General features: G+C 38.8%; 9 protein-coding genes and 1 non-coding gene across 10 annotated transcripts; 6 read left to right on the top strand and 4 right to left on the bottom strand.

Moving 5' to 3' along the window:
- Positions 1 to 119: 119 nt before the first annotated feature.
- On the bottom strand, positions 120 to 2,345 carry ATM1 (Iron-sulfur clusters transporter atm1, mitochondrial; the record flags this gene model as incomplete). The annotated part of the gene is made up of 1 exon (XM_041283711.1): positions 120 to 2,345. The coding sequence occupies one exon, from the start codon at positions 2,343 to 2,345 to the stop codon at positions 120 to 122; it is 2,226 nt and encodes a 741-aa protein (XP_041134663.1).
- Positions 2,346 to 4,076: 1,731 nt separating this feature from the next.
- Positions 4,077 to 5,900, top strand: BRETT_005229 (uncharacterized protein; the record flags this gene model as incomplete). The annotated part of the gene is made up of 1 exon (XM_041283710.1): positions 4,077 to 5,900. The coding sequence occupies one exon, from the start codon at positions 4,077 to 4,079 to the stop codon at positions 5,898 to 5,900; it is 1,824 nt and encodes a 607-aa protein (XP_041134662.1).
- Positions 5,901 to 7,012: 1,112 nt separating this feature from the next.
- BRETT_005228 (uncharacterized protein) lies at positions 7,013 to 8,839 on the top strand (the record flags this gene model as incomplete). Its single annotated transcript, XM_041283709.1, has 1 exon — positions 7,013 to 8,839. The coding sequence occupies one exon, from the start codon at positions 7,013 to 7,015 to the stop codon at positions 8,837 to 8,839; it is 1,827 nt and encodes a 608-aa protein (XP_041134661.1).
- Positions 8,840 to 9,584: 745 nt separating this feature from the next.
- Positions 9,585 to 11,111, top strand: BRETT_005227 (uncharacterized protein; the record flags this gene model as incomplete). The annotated part of the gene is made up of 1 exon (XM_041283708.1): positions 9,585 to 11,111. One exon carries the CDS (start codon positions 9,585 to 9,587, stop codon positions 11,109 to 11,111), a length of 1,527 nt encoding a protein of 508 aa, XP_041134660.1.
- A 97-nt stretch (positions 11,112 to 11,208) lies between these two features.
- Positions 11,209 to 11,937, bottom strand: BRETT_005226 (uncharacterized protein; the record flags this gene model as incomplete). The annotated part of the gene is made up of 1 exon (XM_041283707.1): positions 11,209 to 11,937. One exon carries the CDS (start codon positions 11,935 to 11,937, stop codon positions 11,209 to 11,211), a length of 729 nt encoding a protein of 242 aa, XP_041134659.1.
- Positions 11,938 to 13,375: 1,438 nt separating this feature from the next.
- On the top strand, positions 13,376 to 16,039 carry BRETT_005225 (uncharacterized protein; the record flags this gene model as incomplete). The annotated part of the gene is made up of 1 exon (XM_041283706.1): positions 13,376 to 16,039. The coding sequence occupies one exon, from the start codon at positions 13,376 to 13,378 to the stop codon at positions 16,037 to 16,039; it is 2,664 nt and encodes an 887-aa protein (XP_041134658.1).
- Positions 16,040 to 16,340: 301 nt separating this feature from the next.
- BRETT_005224 (uncharacterized protein) lies at positions 16,341 to 17,942 on the bottom strand (the record flags this gene model as incomplete). Its single annotated transcript, XM_041283705.1, has 1 exon — positions 16,341 to 17,942. The coding sequence occupies one exon, from the start codon at positions 17,940 to 17,942 to the stop codon at positions 16,341 to 16,343; it is 1,602 nt and encodes a 533-aa protein (XP_041134657.1).
- Positions 17,943 to 19,042: 1,100 nt separating this feature from the next.
- Positions 19,043 to 20,764, top strand: BRETT_005223 (uncharacterized protein; the record flags this gene model as incomplete). Its single annotated transcript, XM_041283704.1, has 1 exon — positions 19,043 to 20,764. The coding sequence occupies one exon, from the start codon at positions 19,043 to 19,045 to the stop codon at positions 20,762 to 20,764; it is 1,722 nt and encodes a 573-aa protein (XP_041134656.1).
- Positions 20,765 to 21,680: 916 nt separating this feature from the next.
- On the top strand, positions 21,681 to 24,392 carry BRETT_005222 (uncharacterized protein; the record flags this gene model as incomplete). The annotated part of the gene is made up of 1 exon (XM_041283703.1): positions 21,681 to 24,392. The coding sequence occupies one exon, from the start codon at positions 21,681 to 21,683 to the stop codon at positions 24,390 to 24,392; it is 2,712 nt and encodes a 903-aa protein (XP_041134655.1).
- Positions 24,393 to 24,853: 461 nt separating this feature from the next.
- Positions 24,854 to 24,924, bottom strand: BRETT_005221. Its single transcript has one exon. It is a non-coding gene; the product is annotated as a tRNA-Gly (tRNA).
- Positions 24,925 to 25,502: the final 578 nt, after the last annotated feature.

The following is a 25,502-nucleotide window of genomic DNA, read 5'->3' as shown; positions in this document are numbered from 1 at the left end:
TGGGCCTTTTTAAATATTTTTACTTTTTGCAAACTTGAGAAAATACATCGTGACGACCGTTTAATTGATATATGAACTAAATAAATCTGTAGATAGAAATATACTACTGTATCCATCACTTATTTGTTATTCTTCTTGCTCTGCTCGAGTTCTTGCTCTTTCTTTTTTTCTTCCTCTTCATCCTTATCCGTAGTTTCTTCATCCATTTCCTTAAGCTGAGCATCAATGTCTAGATTCTCCTGAATATCCCAAAGCTCTTTGTATAAAGAATGCTCATTTTGGAGCAACTCATAATGCGTACCCTCCTCTAATACATTACCATCTTTTAAGACGATGATCTTGTCTGCATCAGCGATTGTCCTCAACCTGTGAGCAATACTGACATTTGTCTTTCCTCCTTCTCTGAATAGTTCATGAATTGTTCCAAGCAACTCCTGCTCAGTGTGTGTATCTAGGGCAGACGTAGCCTCATCGAAGAAGGTGATTGGTGCATCTTTCAACAACAAACGTCCCATCGCAAGTCTCTGCTTTTCACCTCCTGAAATCATAAGACCTCTCTCCCCGACAATAGTGTTAACACCGTTTGGAAGATCTTTCACCAATTCATCGAGTTTGACACGATATAACACCTCGTTCACTTGATCATCTGAGGCATTCAAGTTACCGTAACGCAAATTTTCCATCATGGTTTCATTGAAAAGAGGAGTTTCCTGAGGAACAACACCAATTGCTCTCCTTAGACTATCCACATCAACGTCTCGTATATCTTGGCCATCTATGAGAATACGTCCAGAATTAACGTCGTAAAATCTAAAGACTAAACGCAATATAGTGGATTTTCCAGATCCAGATGGTCCCACAATTGCAACTTTCTTTCCGGCAGGAATGGTAAACGAGCAATCTTTCAAGATTGGCCTATCAGGATGATAACCAAATGTCACATGATCAAACGTTATCTCACCACCACCAACCTTTTTCAAGGCCAATGGCGGAGCATTTGGCTTTGATTTAACTTTGACCTGGTATTTCTGAAGCCTGAAAAGGGCCTCCATGTCGATGAGAGACTGTTTCATATCCCTGTAAACAGAACCAAGGAAGTTTAATGGAACAGAAAGTTGGAAAACAAGCTGGTTAATAAGAACAAGGTCACCAACGGTCAAAACACCAGACGCAACACCCTGACAACCCATAAACATCATCATTGTCAACGCGGTGGTAAATATTAAGTTTTGACCTGAATTTAAGTATGCTAATGATGTGGCAACCTTGATGCTTGCGTCTCTGTATTTAGAAAGTGACGAATCGTACCGTTTAATTTGAAATTCCTCGTTGTTGAAAAACTTGACAGACTCATAGTTTATAAGGGAATCTAAGGCAACGCTGGCAGCTTTCTGGTCCGCCTTATTGGCCTGCTTTCTGAAACCAGTTCTCCAAGCTGTTGTCTTAATAGTGAAGAAGGCATATGTAAGAACAGTCATTAAAGTGACTGCAGCGAATGATGCACCATAATTATACGTGAGAACACCTGAAACAACAGTAATCTCAAATGTAATTGGAAGAATCCTGAACACCATGGCCGAAAGAACGTACGAAATACCTTTCGTACCTCTATCAATTGCTCTCGTTAAACCACCAGTTTGCCTTGTGAGATGGAAGTTCAAATCCAAGTCGAGAAGGTGACGAAAGGTGTTGTGGGCAACTTTCATGATTGCCCCCTGGGCGACCTTTGCAAAAATTGCATTACGAAGCTGATCAAAAAGCATAGCACCAAATCTTGCACCTCCGTATGCAAAAATACAAGCAAACACCGATGTAGTTATCACACCACCAGTCGTGCTAAAATCTATATTCATTCCATCGACAATCTTCTTGAAGAAAAACGGAACCTCAATATTTAAAAGTTTTCCCGTGACAAGCAATCCAAGAGCAATTAAAACCCTAGATTTGATTCCCGCTTGATTCTTTGGCCATATATAGGAAAACAGCTCTTTCAGAATATGTACCTCCGACTCTTTCGGCTCAGGATCATCATCAAAATCTTTTTGTGTCGGCTTTGAACCTGACACAAGATCCGCATGCTTCGAGTGAATTTTTTGGTATGCTTTCGAATTGCTTTTCGGTGTCTTGGAAGATGCAAATCTAAAACTCCAGGCTAGCTGATTCGACCTCACATTTCGAGAAACACCCTGAAATTTACTGACATTGTCTATCATGGAAGGTCTGGCTTTGCTTGTGCCTCCAATAAGTGTGTTGAGTGCCCTTTGTTGAATCTTACTTTTCACTGTCTGAACAGTCAACCTCCCGATTCGGGGGTAGAGTGATATCACTCTGAAGACACTCGACATTTCTTTGATCAACAGTGAAAAAAAAAGTAGATGCTTATCCAACTAGTTACAACACAGATGTCAAAGATTAAGTCAAAACACAATTGGATTGGAGGCGGAGATAATTATGTTTATATACTCTTCAGAAACGATACGAGTGCAAGCATCCACGATTCGCATTGACTGAATAACAGAATAATAGAAATAGAATGTCGCAATTCTATTATCTTCGTAATTTTTTTTTTTCGTTAGGATTTTTTTCACCTCTCCAGATCCCGTGCAGTTATCGGTATGATTAAAAAAACAAAGTACTTCTAGGCTAGATATCTCTGGGTGTATCGGACTAATAGAAGTTAGGTATCTTAAATCCGTATAGTGCTCGGTCATATCTCATCTTTCAAGCGACAGCTATATCAGATGGAAGCAATCGTGAAAGGACATGCCATAAGATGGATTGACCAAAATTCAAAGTTTACACTTATTTTTTTAAGTTTAATCGTACAGAAAACAATTCAGGCGATGCGAGATGTACTAGAGCTGGAAAAGAGCACGCTCTCTCACCTGACCTAGCTCACATCCACAGTTTTTTCTCAATCCCGAGCTCCCGTTATTTGTCGACCGCTGCAGACGCTTCTTTGGTCGCCGCAATTTATCATTTATTTACATCGGATTTCTGACGACGCGCCCATCGACTTAATAAAAACACGCGTCACCTTTTATTTTTATTTTTTATGTTTAAGGTAATATTTGAACACAATGTTCCCAAACAGTTCTGGCAGCGATGTTGTTTGATTGCTTTTCATTGTATTATATCAATTTTTTTTTGCGGAATTTGTGCGAACTAGAAATATCCCCTATTGTCAAAGGTGATAGCTGTTTAGAAATAATTCAGTAATAGGCACACAAATTACTGATGCAGCATACTCAGTTCTACATCCTAGATTACCCGAATGCCTTTATTGATTACAGCAAAGCAGTAATTTATATAAGAAAAAAATATGTATACATAAACGTGTAACTATAGAGTGACAAGGACATGGCTAAAACAACATAGCGTGTGAGGGGGTAAATGAATCATGAACGTTGCAAAGCAAAACAGGCAGAAAAATTTTTTTCGTACTTTTTTCAAATTTGCGCCACTTATGTGTCTTTATGAACACATCCTTCCCCCATTAACCAGGTATAAAATTTTTTTGTCAGCAGCGCGTCAGTGGAAATAAAGAAATTTTGCACTGAATTTTTATGCGAAAGTTTTTTTGTCGCGACTATCTCCTGAAAACAAAGAAAAGGGAGTCCCTATTTGCCTTTGCCCCCAAGAAATCGTGAAAGTATTTAAACGTTTCGATTTCCCAACCCTCCGTTTTTCACGAAAAACTTTTTTTCCGCTCTATTTCTCTTTCTTTCTCAATATTTTTTTGAGTCTATTATACTTTCTTAATTTTTTTTCCGATCGGATTGTTTACATATTTATCTCGGTTGATCTTACTTCACTCATTTGGACTTGGTACACAATTTTAACACCAACGTTGTTACTAAACCAAGAAACGCATATACCTTGTTTAAGAGGATCGATTGTTTGGCTTCCTTTACCCTTATAATTACAGCCAATTTAAGTGTATACGCATATAATTACTTTCAAAACAAAAAAGAGCGCAAGAGAAAAAAAAAGAAAATTAAAAATACTTGTTGCTTCTTTGCTTTCCCCTGAATTAAAACACTATTAGCTCTGTTTCAAAGAAATAACTACCATCAATGGTTATGTCACTGGAAGAGACAATGAGAACTGGTGCGAACGGCACTGGTATGAAGCCTTTGGATGGAAAGCTACAGGTTTTGGAAAAGGCCAAAGGGGAGCTTAATAATTCCAAGAAACATTCAATAGACCTTGAGGGTGTGAAACTTGAATCCACAGAAGAGCCTGCATTGAAAAGGCAAAAATCAGGTGAGCCTAAGGCCGATGAAGAAGAGAACTCCACTAGTAAAGATGACAACGAAAGCAAAGAAAAAGCGGAAGCTCCAAAAGTTGACTTGTCAAAGCCTGCACCTAAACCAATTGTTGAACCAGATATGAACAACCTTCCAGAACATCCTATGCCGGCACATCAAAAGAAGCATGCAGCAATGACAATAAAGGCCGTGAAAAGACTTAAAGATGCGGGACCGTTCCTCAAACCAGTAGACATAGTGAAGCTGAATATTCCATTCTATTACAATTACGTTAAAAGACCAATGGACCTTTCGACAATGGAAAAGAAAATACAGGTGGATGCATACGAGACGCCAAAGCAGCTGACAGAGGACTTCAATTTGATGGTGAACAATTGTTATGCTTTCAACGGGAAGAATTCTGTGATTTCCCAGATGGCTCGCAATATCCAGGCCAGTTTTGAAAAGCACATGCTTCACATGCCACCGAAAGATGCTCCGGCTGAAGCAACACGTCGGCGTCGCGGCGCTTACACATACGATTTTCCAAAGTTGCGTAGAGACTCAACTTCATACAACGGGCGTCCAAAAAGAGAGATTCATCCTCCGAAGTCTCGAGATCTACCGTACGATTTCAGGCCTAGAAGGAGGAGAATGACTCCCGAGTTGAGATTCTGTCAACAGATCCTCAAGGATTTCAAGTCAAGAAAGTATGATGCAATTGCTTATCCATTTCTGGAGCCAGTTGATCCGGTTGCACTGGATTGTCCATCATATTTTGATGTGGTGAAGAATCCAATGGATTTGAGTACTATGGCAAAGAAGATGGAGAACGGGGAATATGAAAACGGGGAAGAATTCGAAAAAGACATGAGGCTAATGCTCTCGGACTGTTATGCGTTCAATCCACCTGGAACTCCGGTGAATATTCTTGGGCATCGGTTGGAGACAGTTTTTAACGAGAAGTGGGTGAACAAGCCACCCCCAGGATCGGAAGATGAATCAGCAAGCCGCAGATCATCGTCTAGAGGAAGAAAGAGCCACGAAGAGTATGAAGAAGATGGTGAGGAGGAGGAAGAAGAAGAAGAAACTTTCAACGTGGATATGAATTCGATTACCGATCCTACTATCGAGTTCCTCCTAGCAAACATAGAGAGGTTGCAGAAGGACTTGAAGAAGATGAGGCAGGAGAAATACGAGCAGTTGAAGAAAGAGTGGATGAAGAAGCATCACTCTGCAAAGAGATTAAAGAGAAGAAGAAGAAGAAGGGCTGGAGGATCCAGCAAAAGCTCTATCTACCCAACTCATGTGACGTACGAGATGAAAAAAGAGATATCAGATGCAATGGCTACGATTAATGACAAACAGCTGAAGAGTGTGATTGCAATCATTAGGGAGGGTGTGCCAGATCTGGGAGATGACGATGAAATTGAGTTGGACATGGATCAGATGAGCAACACCACTTTGCTGAAGCTTTATGACTTCATTGTGAGGGGAAAAGGCACAAAGCAAAGAAGAAGAAAGAGTGCACAAAGTGAAGAAGATAAAATAAGAAGCCTCAAGAAGAAATTACGCCAATTCGAGGAGGCTGAGGACTCGCTCTCATCTTCTGACGATGATGATGAAGAGGAGAGTTCTGAAGAAGAATGATGCGAAATGGGGTAATATGTGGTGTTTTAGATGGGTATATTGTTAGCATGTGTATATTTTAATGAGTGTATATTATTATTATTATTATAGACAGTTTCAGGGTAGTGGTACGCGAGGCTTGAATTTAATATTTTTTTACCCTGCGATTTCGACCTGGGGATCCACTGACAGATGAAGAATTTCGTTTGTCTCTTTTGATATCGTATTTGCTCCCATTGTTTTTTAGTGTGCTTCTCTTTTTTCCCGAGTTTCCCGGTCTGCTCTCATCATCATCTTATCGACATCTAACCTTTTTAAACACTTTGTGATATTTTTAAGTGCACTCTGCTTTGTGATTTACAGCTTTTAAATTTGAGCATGAAAAAAATGATTTCTCTCCGTGATGTTTAAATAATCTTGATAATTTTAAACTTTAGATCCTGTTCACTTGTGCCATAGTCTAAAATATAGGGTCTAACTTGCTGCGCTGCCCGAAATGATCAGTTGATTATCAACTGATGTTCAGGATGCTTTCTGGACTGAATTAATTGTACTCCATTAAAATATTTTTTTTTATCTATGGCCAAAAGATATTTTTCCTAAGATCTTTTTTCTTTGCCTGATATGAAATCCTAAATTCGTAAATTTCCCTGAGCGAAGAGGAGTTCAGCCGTACTGTTCCCTAGATTTAAAGAATTTGGTGGAATTTTGACGCAAAAAATGAATAGCGCCAAAAGACAAATAAGAGAAATGTAAGAATTTTGAAAATTCATCCACACTCTCATTCGTTTGCCGAATAGTAGCAAAAAAAGAAGATGTATTAAAACCGGTTGTGGCCGACTAGACATTTAAATTTTTTTTTCTTTCATTTTCTTTCTTGCATCCTAAGAAAATATTTTTTTTATCGGATTGATCCACACTGTTCTGGATTTATGCATGGTCTCACTAGTTGACATTTGGGTACCCTGCACTCTTTTTACTTTCCCCTCATTCAACACTTTTCCGCATAATACCTTTTTGATACTTAATACCGTGCATTTCCCTTATTTTTTGCTCCGCTTGCTGCATTTTGTGGTGGTTAAACCAATTCTTTCCTTTTTTTCTTACTTTTCACATCCTGTTAGATACAAATAATGTCTGAACCACCCCTGGCTTTGCCAGAAACTGCCAGCGATAAGTCTCCTCAAGCGAACAAAAATGTATCTGTCTCGAACAAGAATCAGAACGCATATTTTCAACCCACAAGAAATATAGAACAAGTTATGGAATCAGTACAAAAGGAATTTACAGTTAACACAGATGAGCATACAGAGAACTCGGTGCTTAAGGAATTTGGTGCACTAAAACTCACTCCTAAGAATGTTCCAGATGAATTCACCGGATCAGAAAAGACGGTGCAGGAATCAGGAGTGCAGCGAATTGAAGGACACAGGTCTTCATCTAAAGAAAAATCCATAGATGCGTTGGATTTGCAGTCTGGTTTGGCTGGTTCCAGCAAGAAATATCCAGTTGCTCAAAGGCCGTCTGAAATTACTCCAGAATCTAGCATTTCTTCGCACATACTACAGACCTTTCCAGAAAAGAATGATGAATCGAGTCCAGAATGTACTATCGAGGCACGTACATGCTTGAATGATGATAAAGCAGACAGAGACGATCCCCTTTCATCTTGTACTACAAACGCGGGTTCATCATCATCAGCCTTATTTACACAATCAGCTGAATCATCCGGATCATCCACACAGTCTTCATCGGCAGCGGGATCTGCCAATGCATCTGATTCGTCACCCGAGTCTTCCCCATCACCAATTCTTGAAGCAGCAAAAGTCTCGGAGCAGAGTCTTGATTTGAATGAGGAAAGTATTGGTTCTGAATCTGTGCAAAGTATTGGGAGTGAAGGAAATTTGCATGCGAATAATGCACAGCCTGGTGTGGATGCCCCAACCTTTCCTGTCACTGGTGCTGCATCCGATGATATTTCCAAAGGCCACAATCAGGATTCACTGATCCCTATTCCGGTCATCGGAAATAGGGCTATGCTTTTCAACCTGAATCATATCAAGCATTTGCGTGTTCACCATGGAATTATTGGACTCCTCTCGGGTTCATTACCCCTTGCACCGCAACAAAATACATTGTTGGGACTTCCACTAACACTCTCAATATATGAGGTTTTATATCTTCTATTCAATGGCGTGTGCTATCTTATTGATGGATCAAAATCTGAGCGTGAGCTTCTCACCGAAGTCTCACAAAACGACGAGAAACTTGATGAGATGGATCAGCTGTTTGCAGATGATGTTGCCGAACAGAGGCGGCTAAGACAACTACAGTTTGAGGAGAAAATGAAAAAGCTTGGTTTGGATAGTAAGAGGCATCCTCGGAAATCTAACAATAGAGGCTCTTCTGAGACAATCTTTGTGAAGACACTAGACAACGATTCCCAAATCGGAGGATTATATAAGCGTACGGACTCGTATCGCGATAATGAAACAGTCCAGAAAGTTCTTCTGTCAAGGTTGCTGAAAACAGCCACGAACGCCACTCTGTCAACAATCTACGAAAACTTTAGGGTTTTCAACTATATGAAACTAAACTTCCACCATACGTTGCTACCAGGTGTTCGTTTTGGAGGAAAATTTGTTTCTTACCCCGGAGACCCACTCAGATACCACTCGCATCTGATTGTTGACACGCGGGATTATTACAATGATGATATTGACATGCTTGATATCACAAATAGGGGTCGTCTGGCCACAGGTGTGAAAAAGCTTTGGCTTATTTGTGGTCAACGGCGTAGAACCACTCATTCTGCCAAAGAGAAGACTACCGAGCTTTCTGATCCCGCCAGTTTTCAAGGTTACCGACTCGTTACCGAGTTATTTGGTGGCAAAGAGCACAACCCGCTGAGAGATACCGAGACTGTTTGTTTTTCAATTGAATGGTCTGGATTTGGCTGAGAATTTGGAGGTTTGGTTTGACTCTCATTTAAATTAAATCCCTCTTTTTGTTATATTTCACATTATGGCACTTTGCTAATGTTTTCAGCCCTTCCACTTTCACAATTGTGGCTTTCACATATCAGCATATACAGTGGAACAATGGTTCTGAAATCGATCTTTAGACATCCGTTTGACACCATTTTGCCTCACTAGTAAGACTGCATGCATAACTACTATGCGATTTTTTGTTGTTGTTGATTTCTTTACATTTTGGACGGTTAGATTTCTATAACATGGTATAATATAATAGAATAGAATATAATATAATATATTGTACTGTCGTATAAATCTTCGGCAATCTCGTATAGTGTATTGCTACACGGAATTGTTTTTAGGGTCAGCAGATTGTGAAGTATATCCGGTGTGACAAAGTAAGCATAACGTGGTTTTTCTCTTGATAATTTAATTTTTATTATCTTCTTCCTCCTATCAAAATTATTACCTGCTACAGCCGTGCACCCTTTATCCCGCTTCAGAAGTTGCAGCCGAATTTAGGCTTATCGCGGAAATTTAAGCATAGTATAAAAAGAGGATCGTTGTACGTCTTTCTTTCATCTTGTGTATATGATATAAGTACTGAGAAACGTACAGCACAGCAAAAGCATATTTTAGATTGTATGGAGTTTTGGTTTTTAATTTATTTACTGGTATCAAAATTCATCAACTGACCTAGTATTTATTTATTTTCTTTCTTCTTTTCTCAATGCCTCAAAAAAACTTTCACCAAACTATCATAATTGGTGCCGGAATAAGCGGTCTCAAATCTTCAATAGAGCTCACAAAAAATGGCGTGGATAACATAATTATAGAGGCACGTGACAGACTCGGAGGAAGATTACATACAATTAAGACGAAGACAGGAATTCCGATGGATCTTGGTGCTTCGTGGTTTCACGATTGCCTAGTCAATCCACTTCTTAAGAAGACCTTCGATAAAGGCAACGTTGATTTCTATTATGATGATGGCAAATGGGACATTGTTACAAAGAAACACGGTGTAGTGAGTGACAATTTAAAACTTAGGCCGGTTGCAGATGAAGTTAATGCATACTTGAAGGAAATTTGTACCAAGAAGTACACCCCTGCCACAGATGTTAGTGTGAGAGAAGCATGTTACGATTATTTGAAACAGAAAAAGTTTACACTTACCAAAGAGCAATTGGAATATGCACCACAGTTGGTGAGATACTTTGAACTTTGGATTGGATCTTCATGGGATCTTCTTTCGGCTCGATGCATCAGTGAAGATGCTCATTATGGTAGAAATGCCATGGTGACAAATGGCTACATAAAATTTTACAATGATGAGCTAGAAGAGCTATTCAAATTAAAAGGCCATTCTGAAACTTCACAATTGATAGAAAATGGGAACATCCTTCTTAACAAGTGTGTCTACAAGATCACTTTTGACGATAAAGCTAAGCGGATTCACATCTATACTCGTGATAGGGTTTCCAAAACAATTGAAGAATTTGAATGCGAATATTTGATTTGCTCAATTCCATTGAGTGTTCTTAAGCTTCAGGATTATGCACAAGAGGGAGCAATACAATGGCAGCCACCTCTTCCTATTGATATCAGAGCAAAATTGGATAGAATTAGCTTCTCATCTCTAGGCAAAGTTTTCCTCGAGTTCAGTGACTGCTTTTGGCCAAATAAAACAGACAGATTTTTGTGCCTTGCAGAGCCCGACGACACTTTAACTGATGCTATTGAGAATGGAACCAAGATCACATTCTCCAAGAATAGGGATTCTTCATGGTACAAAATAGACCCAAGATCCAGCCCAGATCCTTTCAAGTATAGTGTCTTATTTATGAACTTATCAAGAGCTGCGAAGGTGCCCGTTCTTCTTGCATTGATTGCAGAGCCACTTACTCAATACATTGAGAGCAGCTCAAACGAGAAGGTCTGGCAATTTTTCGAGCCGTTAGTTGCTAATATTAGTGGAAAGAAGACCATTCCAGCCCCGATTAGCATTCATCATACCGTCTGGTCCAGTGACCCATTTTCTAGAGGATCATACACAGGATTGACAATTGGAGATGACCCGGATGCGTGCGTTGATTCGCTTATAGAGGTAAAAGATATCTTTGATGGTACAGGAAGAGTTAGATTTGTTGGAGAAGGTGTCACAAAGGAAGCCAGTGGATGTGTTCACGGTGCATGGATGTCTGCCAAGAAAGAGGCGGGCAAGATCGTGAGCAAGATCAACAGAAGTAAATTATGAAAATGTACATTTGTAGACTGCCATTTCCAAATGAACATTAGCTTTTCGCTTTTTTATTAATCGAGTTATCTAAATGTACAATATACGTAGAATGCCTTTAATAAGGCTTAAATCCACCTCTTCCACGTGCTCTTCCTCTGAAACGGCCCCTGAATCCTCTTCCTCTTCCCCCACGTCCTCTGTGACCTCTCTTTGAGAAACCAGGAAGGTTTGTACGTTTTTCCGTCACCTTTAGCATCCGACCCTTAAAGAGTGATTCATTTAACTGTAAAGCGTTTGCAATTGGCTGTGTTGTGCTAAACTCCACGTACGCATATCCCTTCGGGTTCCCCGTAAACTTATTTGTAGGAATTGTAATCCTGTTCACAACTCCACATGGTTCAAAGTACTTTTCGAGCTCCTCTGGAGTAGTTGTGAAATCCACATTTCCAACAAACACGGATCGACTATCTATTTCCCTTCTCTGCTCAATATCCAGATGCAATGGTTCTCCATTCGCATCTGTAACTTGGTTTCCATTCTCCCCACCTGGAAACGTTTGGCTTTGCTGGTTTGATGGTTCTGCCGATATGGTTTTCTGCATTTCTCGAAGTTTTCCCGCTTCCTGTTCCATTTGTTCCATTTGCTTTCGAAGCTCCGCAATCTTTTTGTCCTCCTCATCTTGCTGCGTACCCTCTGTAGTGTTTTGCTCCTTATCTGAGGCGAATTTCGATTGGCCAAATGCAGATTGGACCTGACTTGGGTTTTGAATTGACCTTGAAAGATCAGTGTTACCTATCTGATCCGAACTACCTGGAGTTCCAGTTCCTTGTTCGTTTGCTGACATGTTCAAAGAATATTTGTACACCTGCAGTTCTTTATACACCAATTCACCCTCTATAATATTTATATCAAGCCTGAATATTGAAAAAAGATAGAACTCAGCTAATAAGTCAACGTTTTTCTTTTACAAACGCATGCTTCTTGTATCTGCCCGTTTATTGGAAATTGTTTGCTGTTACTTTCTAATTTTTTCCCCGTGTCAATTATAATTGCATCTTCACCCGTACACCTTTATTGCATCTCTCCGCCTTCTGTTTTTACGTGAACAGAATTTACCTTTTTCTTTGCTAGCTAGCTGTTGATAGATATTTGCCGTACAATGCTGTCCACACGACCACCTTCCCTATTAGGCCATTCGAACCTGGGGGCCGAAGTTTTAAATGACAGCCGTTCATGTTAGCGGATATAGTTTTCTAAGATACAATAATCAATCCACAAGAATGAGTTACATTACGAAAGAAATCCTAAGTTTTGTATTGTTAAATTGTTGTTATTTATCATTTCGCTAGTATTTCTCCTACGCTATCTGTAGCAACTATTCCTTGATCTTTGAAAATTTAATGCATTTGAACATGCAAACATATCTCAGCTTTACTTGCATCTCCTTTTTGACCTTTTTCCTCCAATCCTTTCTGCCACGATATTACGTACGCAGAAATTCCAATTATTGAAGATGAAGCATGTGATTAAGTTAAATTAGTCGAATCAGATTATCAACCATCTACATAAGTTCATTGCTCATTCTTACTTAATCTCCTCTTTCAGTCTGTGTACTACCCTAAATGTTATTAACAGTGTATATTATTATGTGCCGGCTATCCCTTACATTTTCTTAGGTTGACTGCGAAAAGCCGTTTTAGTTTTGCTTCCTTTCCACTTTTGATTAGTTCTACCTCTAAAAAATATAAATGAATGCCTATTATTATAAATGAACACTATTCATATGATTGCATTAGCTGGACCCTGATCCTATTCGAAGATTGTTATTTACGTGCAGCCTTCGTCTGATGACATTCACAAAATTTTTCTGATTGTTCACTTGTCTGAGGCCTCCGCATTCTACATTTTGTCTGCAAGTACACATTGCGGTATTATTATCCGGCTTTGTCTAAAATCTTATATTCTTTTTATCTTTTTTTTTTTTAATATCTTCAGCCGTCTTCGTCCTCCAATTTGGTCTCCTACGAACTTTTACAATAAGCATTCGAATTCCTACCTTTTTGTTTTTTAAACTGCAAATTTTCTTCTCGAGACCAAAATATCGTCCATAAAACTTACACAACCAATCTTCCTTGATTGCTGGCTTTCACTGGCTCTAATTGGCTTTGATTGGCCTTGATTGACTCTAGCTATCTATAGCCAAGCAACCTTAATCACATTCATTAATATACAGGCAAAACTTTTAGCGTAAAGTCCTCGGTTATCATTGGTTTATCTTCAATATGATTCTGCCATCACTAGATACCCTACTGAGGCTTATCGCATTGTTCTTGCTGGTGGTACCATCACTTGCTACAGATCTGCTGAAATCTGATGAAGCAGCAGTTGTCCCTACATTCACAATAATGGATGTGCTATCTTCAAATTCCAGTTTTTCTTCATTTATACGAAGCCTTCAGCATAGTGATCTGATTGATTACGTTAACGAGCTTGAAAATGTCACACTACTTGCACCAACAAACACAGCATTCAGAAATTTAGGCATTTCTACCCTTCCTCTTAACGAGTCGGTTCTTAACCGCTTCATAGTGGATCATCCTATTCGTTCGAAAGATGTTGACGGTGTTCGAATCTTCAAAACTTTAAACAGTCATGCGTCGCCATTTCTTAAGAATCTTCATGTTCCTATTTTATTTGATAAAAATATAGATGGATTTTACGTGGAAAATTCACTGGTAGGTCTGCCTGATCTTGTGGCACCGGCTTCCAATTCTGTCGTCCATGGTTTAGATTCTTTACTTATCGATAAGAAGATGTCGTTTTGTGACTTTTTTTCCAGGGTTGACTCCTCAGCGCCTAATGTCTCGATCTCAATCTTCTCAAAACTTCTTTCCGTTAATAAGTTGTGTTCAAGTTCAAAGTTTACCAATGTTACTTTGCTAATCCCATCAGACAAATACCTCTCAGAACTTTTCACCAAGACTGAGCTTAACTATTTGATCAGTTCAAGAGGTACAGATGATAGATTAAATATTTTATCAAACTTCATATTAAAGGGAATGTACGGTGGAAATTTAGGTAGAAATACAGTTAAGGCTAAAAACTTCTTAAAGCAGTCTATTTCTCTTTCTTCCCATTTCAAGGGAAGTGAGATTCGTGTTAATAATCTCACCGGTTCTTTCACCGCAAATTTCCTGCTTTCAGATGCAATTATACATTATTTTGACTCGGAAGTATTGAAGAATCCACAAATACCGACTTTCACACCGAGAAAATTCTTAGAGGGAATAAATGAGACAGATTTAGTTGATGAAGTCGACTTCCGAAAACTGTCGTATTTAATTGATGATCCAGCATTAAATCAGACCATTTTCATACCGAAGGATTTATCCTCATTGCAGAGGGATGATTCAGTTCGTGTTTTAGGACAGGCGAAGAACAATCTTTTGTACCAATTTGTCGAAGGTAATGTAATCTTTGATCATAATAAGCTTTTAACCTCGAAGTTTTGTTCGCAGACATCTCTTGGGCATTGTCAGAAAATTAAAGCTTCCGTTCGCAATAGAAACTCCATACTTTTCAACGATCATTACACTGTTTATCCTAAGAGATACAGCATAGCCCATACATACATTTACTTTGTGGATGATGATTATTCGATACCTCCAAAACTTGAAAATGCTGTGACTCCCGTCGACCGATGCGCGAAGACATTACAATATTTAGATTCTCAGGGTGTTCTTAAAAGTTTCAAAAATAATGGTGGACTTGGATACACGGTATTTCTACCAACGTCTGATGCGTGGTCATCTTTGGACCTAACACTTGACTTTTTGAAGAGTCACAGAGATCACTTAACCGATGTTTTAAAGGGTATGGTTTTGAATGGATTGGTTTATGGCGATTTTGAAGGAAATGACAGTTTCCAGGGTCTTGGAGGACATAACATCACATTACAAAGATATTCAAAGGATGCTTCATTTATAACTTTGAATGGAGAATACGATCTACCGTTCTCATTTGAGTCTGAGATTCTTTTCAAAGATGGAGTTGCTTTCCCAATCAATCAAGTGCCATTTCCAAAGAATTTGACCATAAGTATAGAGCAACTAATAGAAACAGCACACGCCAAGGAGTTTTTGAGTATTTTGAAGGCAGCTAATTTGACGGGACTCATTTCGGACCCAGGATACTCCTTTTTGGTTCCTAGTAGTGCAACATTGAAGATGTCTAACATTACATCTTTAACGAGGGATCCTGACTTTTTAAGAGAATTTGTTCTCATGCACATTCTCCCTGAGAATTCGATGAAAAAAATCATAGATTGTGAGCCTTTAATACCGACACTCTTAAACAATACTCATCTTAAATGCCACCGGATCGCGTCAGGAGGTCTTATGCTTCAAATTTCAGAAGGAAACGATCGCGAGGTTCGTATTCTTCGTCAAGGTTTGACCACAAGTAATTCCGGGATATTTCTCTTGGACAAACCATTGAACCCTGATTGGCTGGATTCACATAACGGTCCTTCTGTCCATTTGCGCTTACCCCTTGTTTCTGTCTTTATTGGAATCATTCTAGGAATGATAATCTTAGCGTCTGTTGTTTCTTTCTGCTTTGTATTCACTTTAGGTTCGGAGAAAAAAAATGGTGCAACATTTTATGAAGATGACCAAGGCCATGAAAATGACCAATCCGAGCAGAATGCATCACAAGGACAGTCTGGAAGTACAAATGCTAATAACGGTACATCTGAAAGCACGACATTACTTCAAGGTACGTCCCAAATTGGATATGGAGCCGCTCACTCTGAAAATGGTGAAAGCCGAAATAGCAAGAGCCGCAATGGTGATTTGAACAACGGGAAAGTTGGCTCAACTTCTGGTTTCATTGAGAGATACTCAGAGCATTCAAAGTCTAGAGCCATTAACTGTCCACAGAATTGATAAAGAAAGTGGGAACTTTGCAAGACATTATCAAAAGATTTATGTCCTGCAGATATAATTATTTACTAAATTGATATTGTGAGATAATATAAATACGGTGATATACAGCATTATATCAACATTAAATAAAAATCCGCGAGCGACAATTGCTTCCGGAAGAAATTACTTAAAAACCCCTCCTGGTACATACAGATGTCCAGTGTAATAGTAATGACCTAGTAGTAGCCTTCAAAGCACTTGCGTTAAATAGAAAAGAAATGCTGTTATAGAAAGCAAAAAAAATGTTGATTCCAGCAAACCCTCATTCTAGAATTGTCTGAAACATCTTTAATGTGGCGAAGTAGTGACCAAGAATGCCAAAGATTACAAAAAGATGCCAGAGATTGTGAGAGCTAAAAATATAATCGACCCACCAAAGAGAAAACAGAGACTTGCGTTGGCCAGTCTTTTCAGGCTGCTTATTTAAATAAGATTGGAGTTTGCCTTTCCTGTCCAAATCCAAAATAGATTCATCAGTGATTTGGAAATTGTCAATCACAACATCGGATCTCCAACGCTCGGGTATAAGGCATCCATAAAACACAACTCCGATTAAATAGCCAGCAAAACTGACAAATAGAGGGGAGTATAGATTTAGCGTGTACATAAAACCCTTGAGGAAAGAAGAAGTAATAAATGCCATTATGCCGAGAGTTGCTAAACCAATGAAAAAGCCAATTCTCAAAACGCGAGAGTCCGGCTTATCAAAATGAGGAGAACAAGAGAAGAGAACTCCAGCCACCCCTGCAAGGAAAGAAAACAGCACAAAGCCAAGCCGTAAAGTCCAATAATCCCTCAACGAAATGTGTTCTGTGGTCATTATTGATGCAATAATGAGAATTGTGATTCCACTGTAATCAAAGCATGCAAACCGTTGCCGTAGATGCAGTGTAGATATGTTGGCAAATGTGTGCCAAACCACTGAAAATAAGAGACATTTAATGGCAGCAGCAAGAAAAGTAAATGTGACCAGACGATCTCCCCAGGAGGAAAGTTGGTACACCCGTGTATTTGGATAATGCCAGACTGCGAGACCAAATATAAGCAATGCACCCAGTAGATGTGTCCATATGTTTGCAGTTTCATTGTGCAGATGAAAGATGCTCCTTACTGCCGAAGAGTGCGACTTCGAGAACCGGTATCCAAAAACAATATAACGGTTTTCTCTCCACTGAAACGGAAGTTCATAAAAATGTAACAGACGATGCGATCCGGCGACTAGCGCTTTTTCATAATTGTACAACGAAGAACGAAGTTTGCGAAGAGTTTGTTGTGGATTCTGCGGCATCAATCCGTATGTTTTCTCAAATGTGTCCATCTGTAAATCTAGCTTGCGAAGCCGATCCATGATCCGATTGTACTGACTGGAAACGGAAGATGGAAACTGCTGCTGGAAAGAAGATATATTAATGCTACCGTCGGTACCAATCCTGTTGTCCGTCGGTTCTATCTGCTTTGAATCATTCAGTTTCTTCTTTTCCATCCCATTTAGAACCGCCAAAAGTGGATTTGCAGCTGTCTCTTTCGAGTAAGTATACGAATCAATAACGGACTCCTTAGTCTTTTTCCACACTTCTAGTAATTGAGGAGATGGCATGAGCTTCTCTTTAAAGGATGACGATGATGGATCATTGGACCGCTCAACATATCTCTGTAGAAAGTCCAGCTTCGTCTCCATTGAGCCCAAAAATTCATCCATTCTATAAAGCATTCTTTCTTCTAAACTTGGCTGCCCGGCACTGTTCGGTAATGCCGACATCGAATCAGCTCTCTTTCTTCTTTTTCTATGAACAAGTTGGCTCCGCCCCTCTCCGATATCGGGTGATGTCATATTTATACTATCTGCCTGCTCGTTTTCAAGCATAATTCTATGTTAAACGATCTCACTTATCTTTTCACCTCTAAAAAGGAGCTGATTCCTGACCAAAAATTCAGTTTAGGACGTCTCCTAGTTTTTATTTATAAAAAAAAAAAATCAAAATAAAATGGAGTAGAACAACAAAAAAAAAAAAAAAAATTTGGTTCGGATAGCTTCTTAGTCCTATTATTCTCGTTCCTCCTTTCTACTTTTACTTATTATATGCTTTTTGCTCGGCTTAATTCAAGATCTTCTGTTGGTCTCTTTTTGGCTGGCCGTTTCGGCCTAAATATCTTTTCTGGAAACTCCATTTCTACCTCCGAAAGGACTCCTGGCCTTCATATTTTTTTTCGTATATGATCATTTGTTGAAAAGAAGGTTTTTCCCAATTCATTATTCCAACCAATGTAACAATACTATATTATACAGCCAAATTATGAGTATTATGATTGAGCCTTATTAGTTAGATTAAGCGTACCGGTGTATATATAACGATATCGGAAATTGATAACCCTTCCGAAAGTCATTCTTAAGCTTATTTAATGAACGTTGAAGTTTTTTCTTCCCTTGCATCATTTAACAGTTTAACATTTTTTCCCGATACCCGTTAAGTAATATGTGAGAGTAAAGGTTGCATTTTTTTTTTTTACTTGGAGACTTCCATTTGTATATTTACGTGGACACATACTTTATCCATATCCTTTGTGAGCCCAATTTAATAAATTGCCTCTGTACACCAGAATATGCGGGATGCCCGTGCTAACGAAGAAAGAATAGTAAATTCTCTCATAGCTACTAGCTTTTCGCACTTTGATTCGAAATGATGAATCCGTAAATTTTTCACGTACAATTTTTTTTTTTCGCTCCTTTTTTATCACTTCCTCTAATCGACTTAACTGCGCTTCCTTTATCTCAAATCATTTGATCTCCCTTTTCTCGTTAATTTTCTCTCTTTTTTTACTTTTTCACTTGAATCGGGCTAACAAATACAAGGATAAAGGAGGCCAAGAAATCAACCAATCATTCCGTTTGCATACCAGGCCACATTCTCAGTTTTGCAACTGTTCAAGGCTACTGATATATAGCGTCAAGTTCTATTTTGCTCAATGAGTAACATTCAGTCAAACATATCCAGTTCGCAAAGCAACTCATCCACCATCAATACGTCATCAGAAAAGGAATCATCACCAATGCTTCGTCGTTCATACAAAGATGCAGTGAATGCTTTGAACACTCTTCAAACCAATTTTGCTACTATTCAGGCTTCTCGTAAGGCTGGAACAAAGAGAGATCCGCTTCTTATACCTGAAATGGTTGAGTGGGCTCGCAGAATTGGTTACAAGCCGGCAGATTTTGATAAGCTTCACGTGATCCATGTTACCGGTACAAAAGGTAAAGGTTCCACGTGTGCTTTTGTCAATAGTATTCTTACTCAATACAGAACTCCTGTTAGTTTTGTTAGATCTGTTGGTGTTTCTCCTATCATTGCTTCCAATGCTCAGTCTGAATTTCAAAAGGCATATGCCCGTGCTCAGGCTGAAATCAAGGTCCAATCGGAGCTAAAAGCTGCTTCCAACAGTAAAGAAGGAAATGGTGCCATTGATTTACCAGCCGGCCCCCACATCACGAAAATTGGTCTTTACACTTCTCCACACCTCATGAGTGTGAGAGAAAGGATCATGATCAATGGAAAGCCAATCAGTGAAAAGCTCTTCGCCAAGTATTTCTTTGAAGTTTGGGACAGACTTGAATCTACATCCACAGACACGGTGAAATTTCCAAACATGGGTCCGCACATCAAGCCAGCTTACTTCCGTTACTTGACTTTGCTTGCTTTCCATACATTTGTGAGTGAGGGTGTTAATACAGCTATTTTTGAGGTTGGTATTGGTGGAGAATATGACTCCACCAATATTATTTTACATCCTACAGCTTGTGGTATTGCAGCGTTGGGTCTTGACCATACTGATATCCTTGGAAATACGTTAGAGTCCATTGCTTGGAATAAGAGTGGGATTTTCAAGTCTGGAGCTGCTTGTTTCTCTGTCCGCCAACCAGATCAGGCTGCAACGGAGATGATTGAGCATCGTGCAAAGGAAAAAGGTGCTGCAAGCTTTAATTGGGTAGATGTGCGGCCTGATTTAAAGGATATCAAGCTTGGAATCAATGGAGATTTCCAGAATTTCAATGCATCTCTGGCTGTCGCACTTTGCTTTGCACATTTGAGGAAGCTTGGTTTTGCAATTGATAGTGATAACTTGCCTGAGGAATTTGTTAAAGGCTTGGAAGAAGCCAGATGGCCTGGTAGATGTCAAGTTCTTCAAGATAAGCAACGGAAAGACCTCACCTGGTTTATAGACGGTGCCCATACAAAGGAATCCATACAGGGAGCTACACATTGGTTTACAACAGCTACGCATCCTGAAAGAAAGCGTGTCCTGCTTTTCAACCAGCAGAAAAGATCGCCTGAGCAACTGCTAAAGACACTGCACAACGAAATTGCAAAGGCAGGCGTTCACTTTGATCACGTGATATTTAGTACCAATGTTACTTGGGCTTCAGGTGAATATTCAAATGATCAGATATCTCTCAATACTTCAGCAAAGCAGGTGGAGAACCTAGAAGTTCAGACACAGTCTGCAGAGATCTGGAATAAGTTTGATAAAAAATCCAGAAAGCATATTTTCCCTGATGTTGAAACCACTGTTAACTTCATTCGCTCATTAGAAGGACCTTTGGATGTTTTTGTCACTGGATCATTACACCTTCTAGGAGGATTTCTGATTGTTTTAGAATCAAAAGAAGGCAAGATGATGGATGGCATGTAATGCATTCTTAGTTGTCGATTATCGCTGTTATCACTAATACTACTACGTAATCTCGATTCTCTTAATTTGATTTTTTTTATCTTGTATTGCTTTATCTAGAATGTTTCTTTGTCCCATTTTTGTTCTATCGTTACTTTTGTGCTTTTTTGCTTTTACGTCTCGTTTACAATATCTGCTATCTTCAACATTTCTTCTTCAATTCATTATATCTCCCCTTTGTTTGTCTTTTGTGAACACATGGTTCAATCCTTTTGGTTATCCTTTAGTTATTTTTGTTTTGAATGCTGACTTCTGTGAAGATTCTAATTTCTTCTTTCTGTCTATTCCTTTATACGGCGCCTCCTTTTTCGAATTATTTATTTCATGTCTCATAGTTGCGAACAATAAATTTTATAAATGTACGGATGCGCTACATTCCGTACCTGAACTTTCTTTGAAATGTTCTGTATAGCCGAAAATCATTTATAAGCACGCATTAATCAATTCCATCCATCGTTCCATCATTCTTGCTCTAAGGAAATACACTTCGATCGACCATCTTTCTCTAATATGAGTGGCAATAGAAATGTTATAGATGAGCGAGCGGCGTATACAAGAGTAAGTACATGTTGATTGGTTCTGAAAAACTCTCGATTTGTGAGCAACTCTCTCTTTTCCTTGATGTCCGAACCATCAATTCCATCACCTATGCTTCTTTTTTGATATAAGATTATTAACATTAAATATATCTTTCGATGGTTTGAATTGTCGGGAGGATATTTTCAATGTGTTTGAATTCGGGACTCACATCTGCCCCATCAAATGAAGCATTGTTCTCCTGGTTTTGTCATATATTCCATCCAAAGAGATGTAAAATTTTTCGTAACAGCGTACTGAAGATTACATCGAGCTCATACGGAAGTTCACTGCCTCCGAAATGACACAGGTGGGAAATTATCGAATCACAGAACAGATTGGATCTGGTTCTTTTGGTCAGGTGTTTCTCGGATACCATAAATTCTTAAGAGTGAAGGTTTGCTTAAAGCGTGGATCACGTGATCCGAATGATATTCAAACTAGTGATAATACGATGCGTGAGTTCTACTACTTAAAGCAATTTGATCATCACCCACATATTACTAAGCTATATGAGGTTATTTTCACGGACAAATACGTCTATTTGGCATTGCATTATTATGCTGAGGGGGATCTGTTCAATTACTTAGCTAAAAGAGGTAAAATCCCGATTGATGAATCATTGAAGATTTTTGTGCAATTGGTTGGAGCTGTTTATTATATGCATAAAAATGGGTGTTGCCACAGAGATTTAAAGCTAGAAAATGTACTTTTGGACCACAAACTTAATGTTAAACTCAGCGATTTTGGATTCACCAGAGAAATTCCATTAGTTAATAAAAATACTAATAAGGGAAGGTGTGGGAAAGCTTTCCTAACTGAAATATGCGGAACTGAGGCATATATGGCGCCAGAGCTGGAAAAAAGAATACCATACTCTGGTGTTAAGATTGATATTTGGGCTTTGGGTGTGATTCTTTATACAATTGTGACTGGTCACATGCCATTTGATGATAATCTTTCGTCTGCCGAATTGAAAAATGCAATTATCAATAGAGAGCCAGACTATGATGATACCAGTTTTAATGGTATATCAGATGTAGTTGGTCTGTTAAAGTCATTATTGGCAAAAGCACCAGGAGATAGACCAAGATCTCTTTCTGATGTCCTTGATCTACCATTTTTGAAGCCATACGGTTCACAAAATCAGTTGGATGTTGTGTCCAAGCTTATGGATAAGGATTTTGGAGACTCCGGTGTTCATTACAGAATTACCGGATCCGACAAAGCATTATTTAAAGAGATGGTTCGCATGGGAATTGATAAAGAATGCTTGAGAAGATCTGTGGAGTATGATACATTAGATTCACTAGATGGATTTTGGAAGCTACTGCGGGAAAAAAGAAGATATACAGCTGAAAAGAAAAAGCATCGGAACCATCATAATAGTGTACTGCTCTTAACTGGTTCAAAGGACCTTCTTGGGAGTATTCAAAAGAAAAAGGGTAAAGATAAAGTGAAAACTAAAATTATTCCTGAACACGAAAAGCTTAATAAGGAAAAGAATGGAAAGCTTATGGCTTCACCAGTACTTGGATCTAGAGCAAATTTTGCGGCTGATGAGGGTAATTTACAGGAAGCATCTTTGAACTCAGAAAGTGAAAGTTCAGGTTTACTAGCCTCCTCAAAAGCGAATACTTTGGAAAGAAGCCGGACTTCGTTCTCGTTAACTTCGTTGAAAAAATCCAGATGGTTTGAATCTCTTTTGGATCATCTTTCCCTTGACAAGCAGAAAAAGAATAGTATTTCCAGAAGTAAAACCACGGAAAGTAATAATAAAGAATCTCTCCTTCATCGGTTTTTTACTTCCGCCAGTACAGGAAGAAGTATTGCCACGCTAAATAACGCTGGTGAACTGGAACACCCTTCATCAAATTCTGGTGCCTCTGATCAGACTGAAAATGACAAAGTTGCACCTTTAAGATCAGAGATGTCACCTTCTCCCTTAAGTATGCCGAAAATGCATGGAATGCATAATTCTGTTGCTGGATCCGGCCATAATAGTGCTTTCAATTTTCGGACTACGAGTCCTAGTGGTATGGGAAGCAGGCAAGCGAGTATTGCTCGCTCATTAAGACCCTCTTCTGTTATTTCTGCATATTCTATTCAAACCACACTTTCCGAAACATCAAATGGCTCAGGTTACACAACAGGATACTCAACTGACAACAGACCTGGAATTACCAGAGGGTTGAGCGATATGTCTGTTGGATCCCGTGATGTTTCTGTTAGTCATCCTGGCTCTCCTAATTCATCAATTATTGGTATTTCTCGTGCAACGTCCATTGATTCTTCATCAAAATCCAGTGCTGGACAAACTAGAATGAAGAATAGCCCTCGAATTGTCGGAGGGTCAGTTATGGCGCATCATGGTCGAAAGTCTGCCCTAAAAACCAAAATAAATGCAAAATGGAATTTTGGAATGCCAAGTACTAATGGTAGTTTAAAACGTCTTAGAAGGCACGCACCAAAGCAAATTATTGAGGAGGAAGAGGAGGAGGATAATGATAATATGGGAGAAGAAAATGATGCTAATGTCGATGAAGATGTAAATGATGAAATTAATGGTGATTCTAACCGAGGGAGACCTAAAGATGAGTCTGGTCTCAACATTGTGCATGATAATATAAGTGACAATGAAAGGGCACTAACTGAAGATGATAGTGTTATTTTTAATGGGCGTCTACAAAGAACTGATAATCTTTCTGAAAGTCCCTATAAATTTGTGCACAGTAAGAAAAATGAGTATGAGGATGGAGATATGGCTGATAATGAAGGAGATGATAATTCTAATTTTGATGGTACCAGAACAGAACTTTCATACAATGGTCTGTCAAAGATGCTTCCCGAATCAAGACAAGCCGAGAATAAGGAAAAGGATTTTTCAAATAATCAAATTCCAGCTGAATCCACAGTAATAGAGGATGAAACTTCGGATGATAATCATGGTCTACCTACATCAAAGTTCAGCCGTAATCAGGTTCATCAACATCACAAAAGAAGGATCAATTAATTAATAATATCTGTATTAATAGAACGAAGTTTAATAAATTGCATTTGATCGGTATCACATTCTCAAAATTTTGTTTTTGAGTATTATCTGTGATGTAGTCCAAATGTATTTTAGAAAATAGAAATCAAACTGTATTTTTGGGAAGCACATATTGGTGAAGATATGTTACCATTAATTAATCTTGTTCGGATGATTGATCCTACAGGTATTGAAAATGTCTAAATTTTGTTTTGTTTTACTTCTTTCACCGAAACTATTATAAGGTTTTTCTCCAAAACTCCTCCCCTTTTATGAATTTTATGTAAATACTGAAATAGAATGCATCTCCTTTAGATGTACATAACAACATGCAAGCTAGATTCACAAAGGTAGTACTATACTATTTACACTATCATCATCCATCTATTTTACAATAGTAAAGTAAAATAAAAATATGATTTTTATAAAATCAAAAAATAACTTGCGCGAGCCCGGAATCGAACTGGGGGCTCATCGATGGCAACGGTGAATTTTACCACTAAACCACTCGCGCATGTCTGATTTTGTAACGGGCCGTCTGATTCGTAAAGTGGTGTAGAGTTGTGTAACGGGTTTAACTAGGATAAAAGTAGTCAAAATCTTGTTGAAAGTATATAACTCAAGAATGAAAGTAATCTTGAGGGAAAAGGAAATGATTGTAAAGAAGAGAAAAAGACTGTCTTATATAGACGGTCGTTCGGAAGTGTCGGAACCTATGATTCTTATGCAAAACTGAGCATCCTGTCTGTGACGCCATGTCAGAGTATATAAATCCCGTGTGACATTTGTATCTACTTAATTGCTCACTGTCAGAGTATATAAATCCCGTGTGACATTTGTATCTACTTAATTGCTCACATATCTCTGTGCCGTAGCACTACCGAGCGCGCAGATGCCCAAGGTTATGAACGGGATTGGCCATATAGTTCGGATATAGAAAAGACTTCTGTTGCATAGAATGACCCCCATAACAAAATAGGGTCCTTACGAACACGTTTGTAATCCAGCGAGAACCCGAAGGTTACTCTTGGTTTCAGCTGAAGGTTCACTTCAAGATGGATTTCCTTATATGAATATGTATTGCAAATTACA

The sequence above is a fragment of the Brettanomyces bruxellensis genome, chromosome 2 (genome assembly GCF_011074885.1).
Source record: "Brettanomyces bruxellensis chromosome 2, complete sequence".
In the NCBI taxonomy this organism is placed as follows: Eukaryota; Fungi; Ascomycota; class Pichiomycetes; order Pichiales; family Pichiaceae; genus Brettanomyces; species Brettanomyces bruxellensis.
Note: the sequence above shows the minus strand (reverse complement) of the source record. Positions and strands in the feature narration are given on the sequence as shown.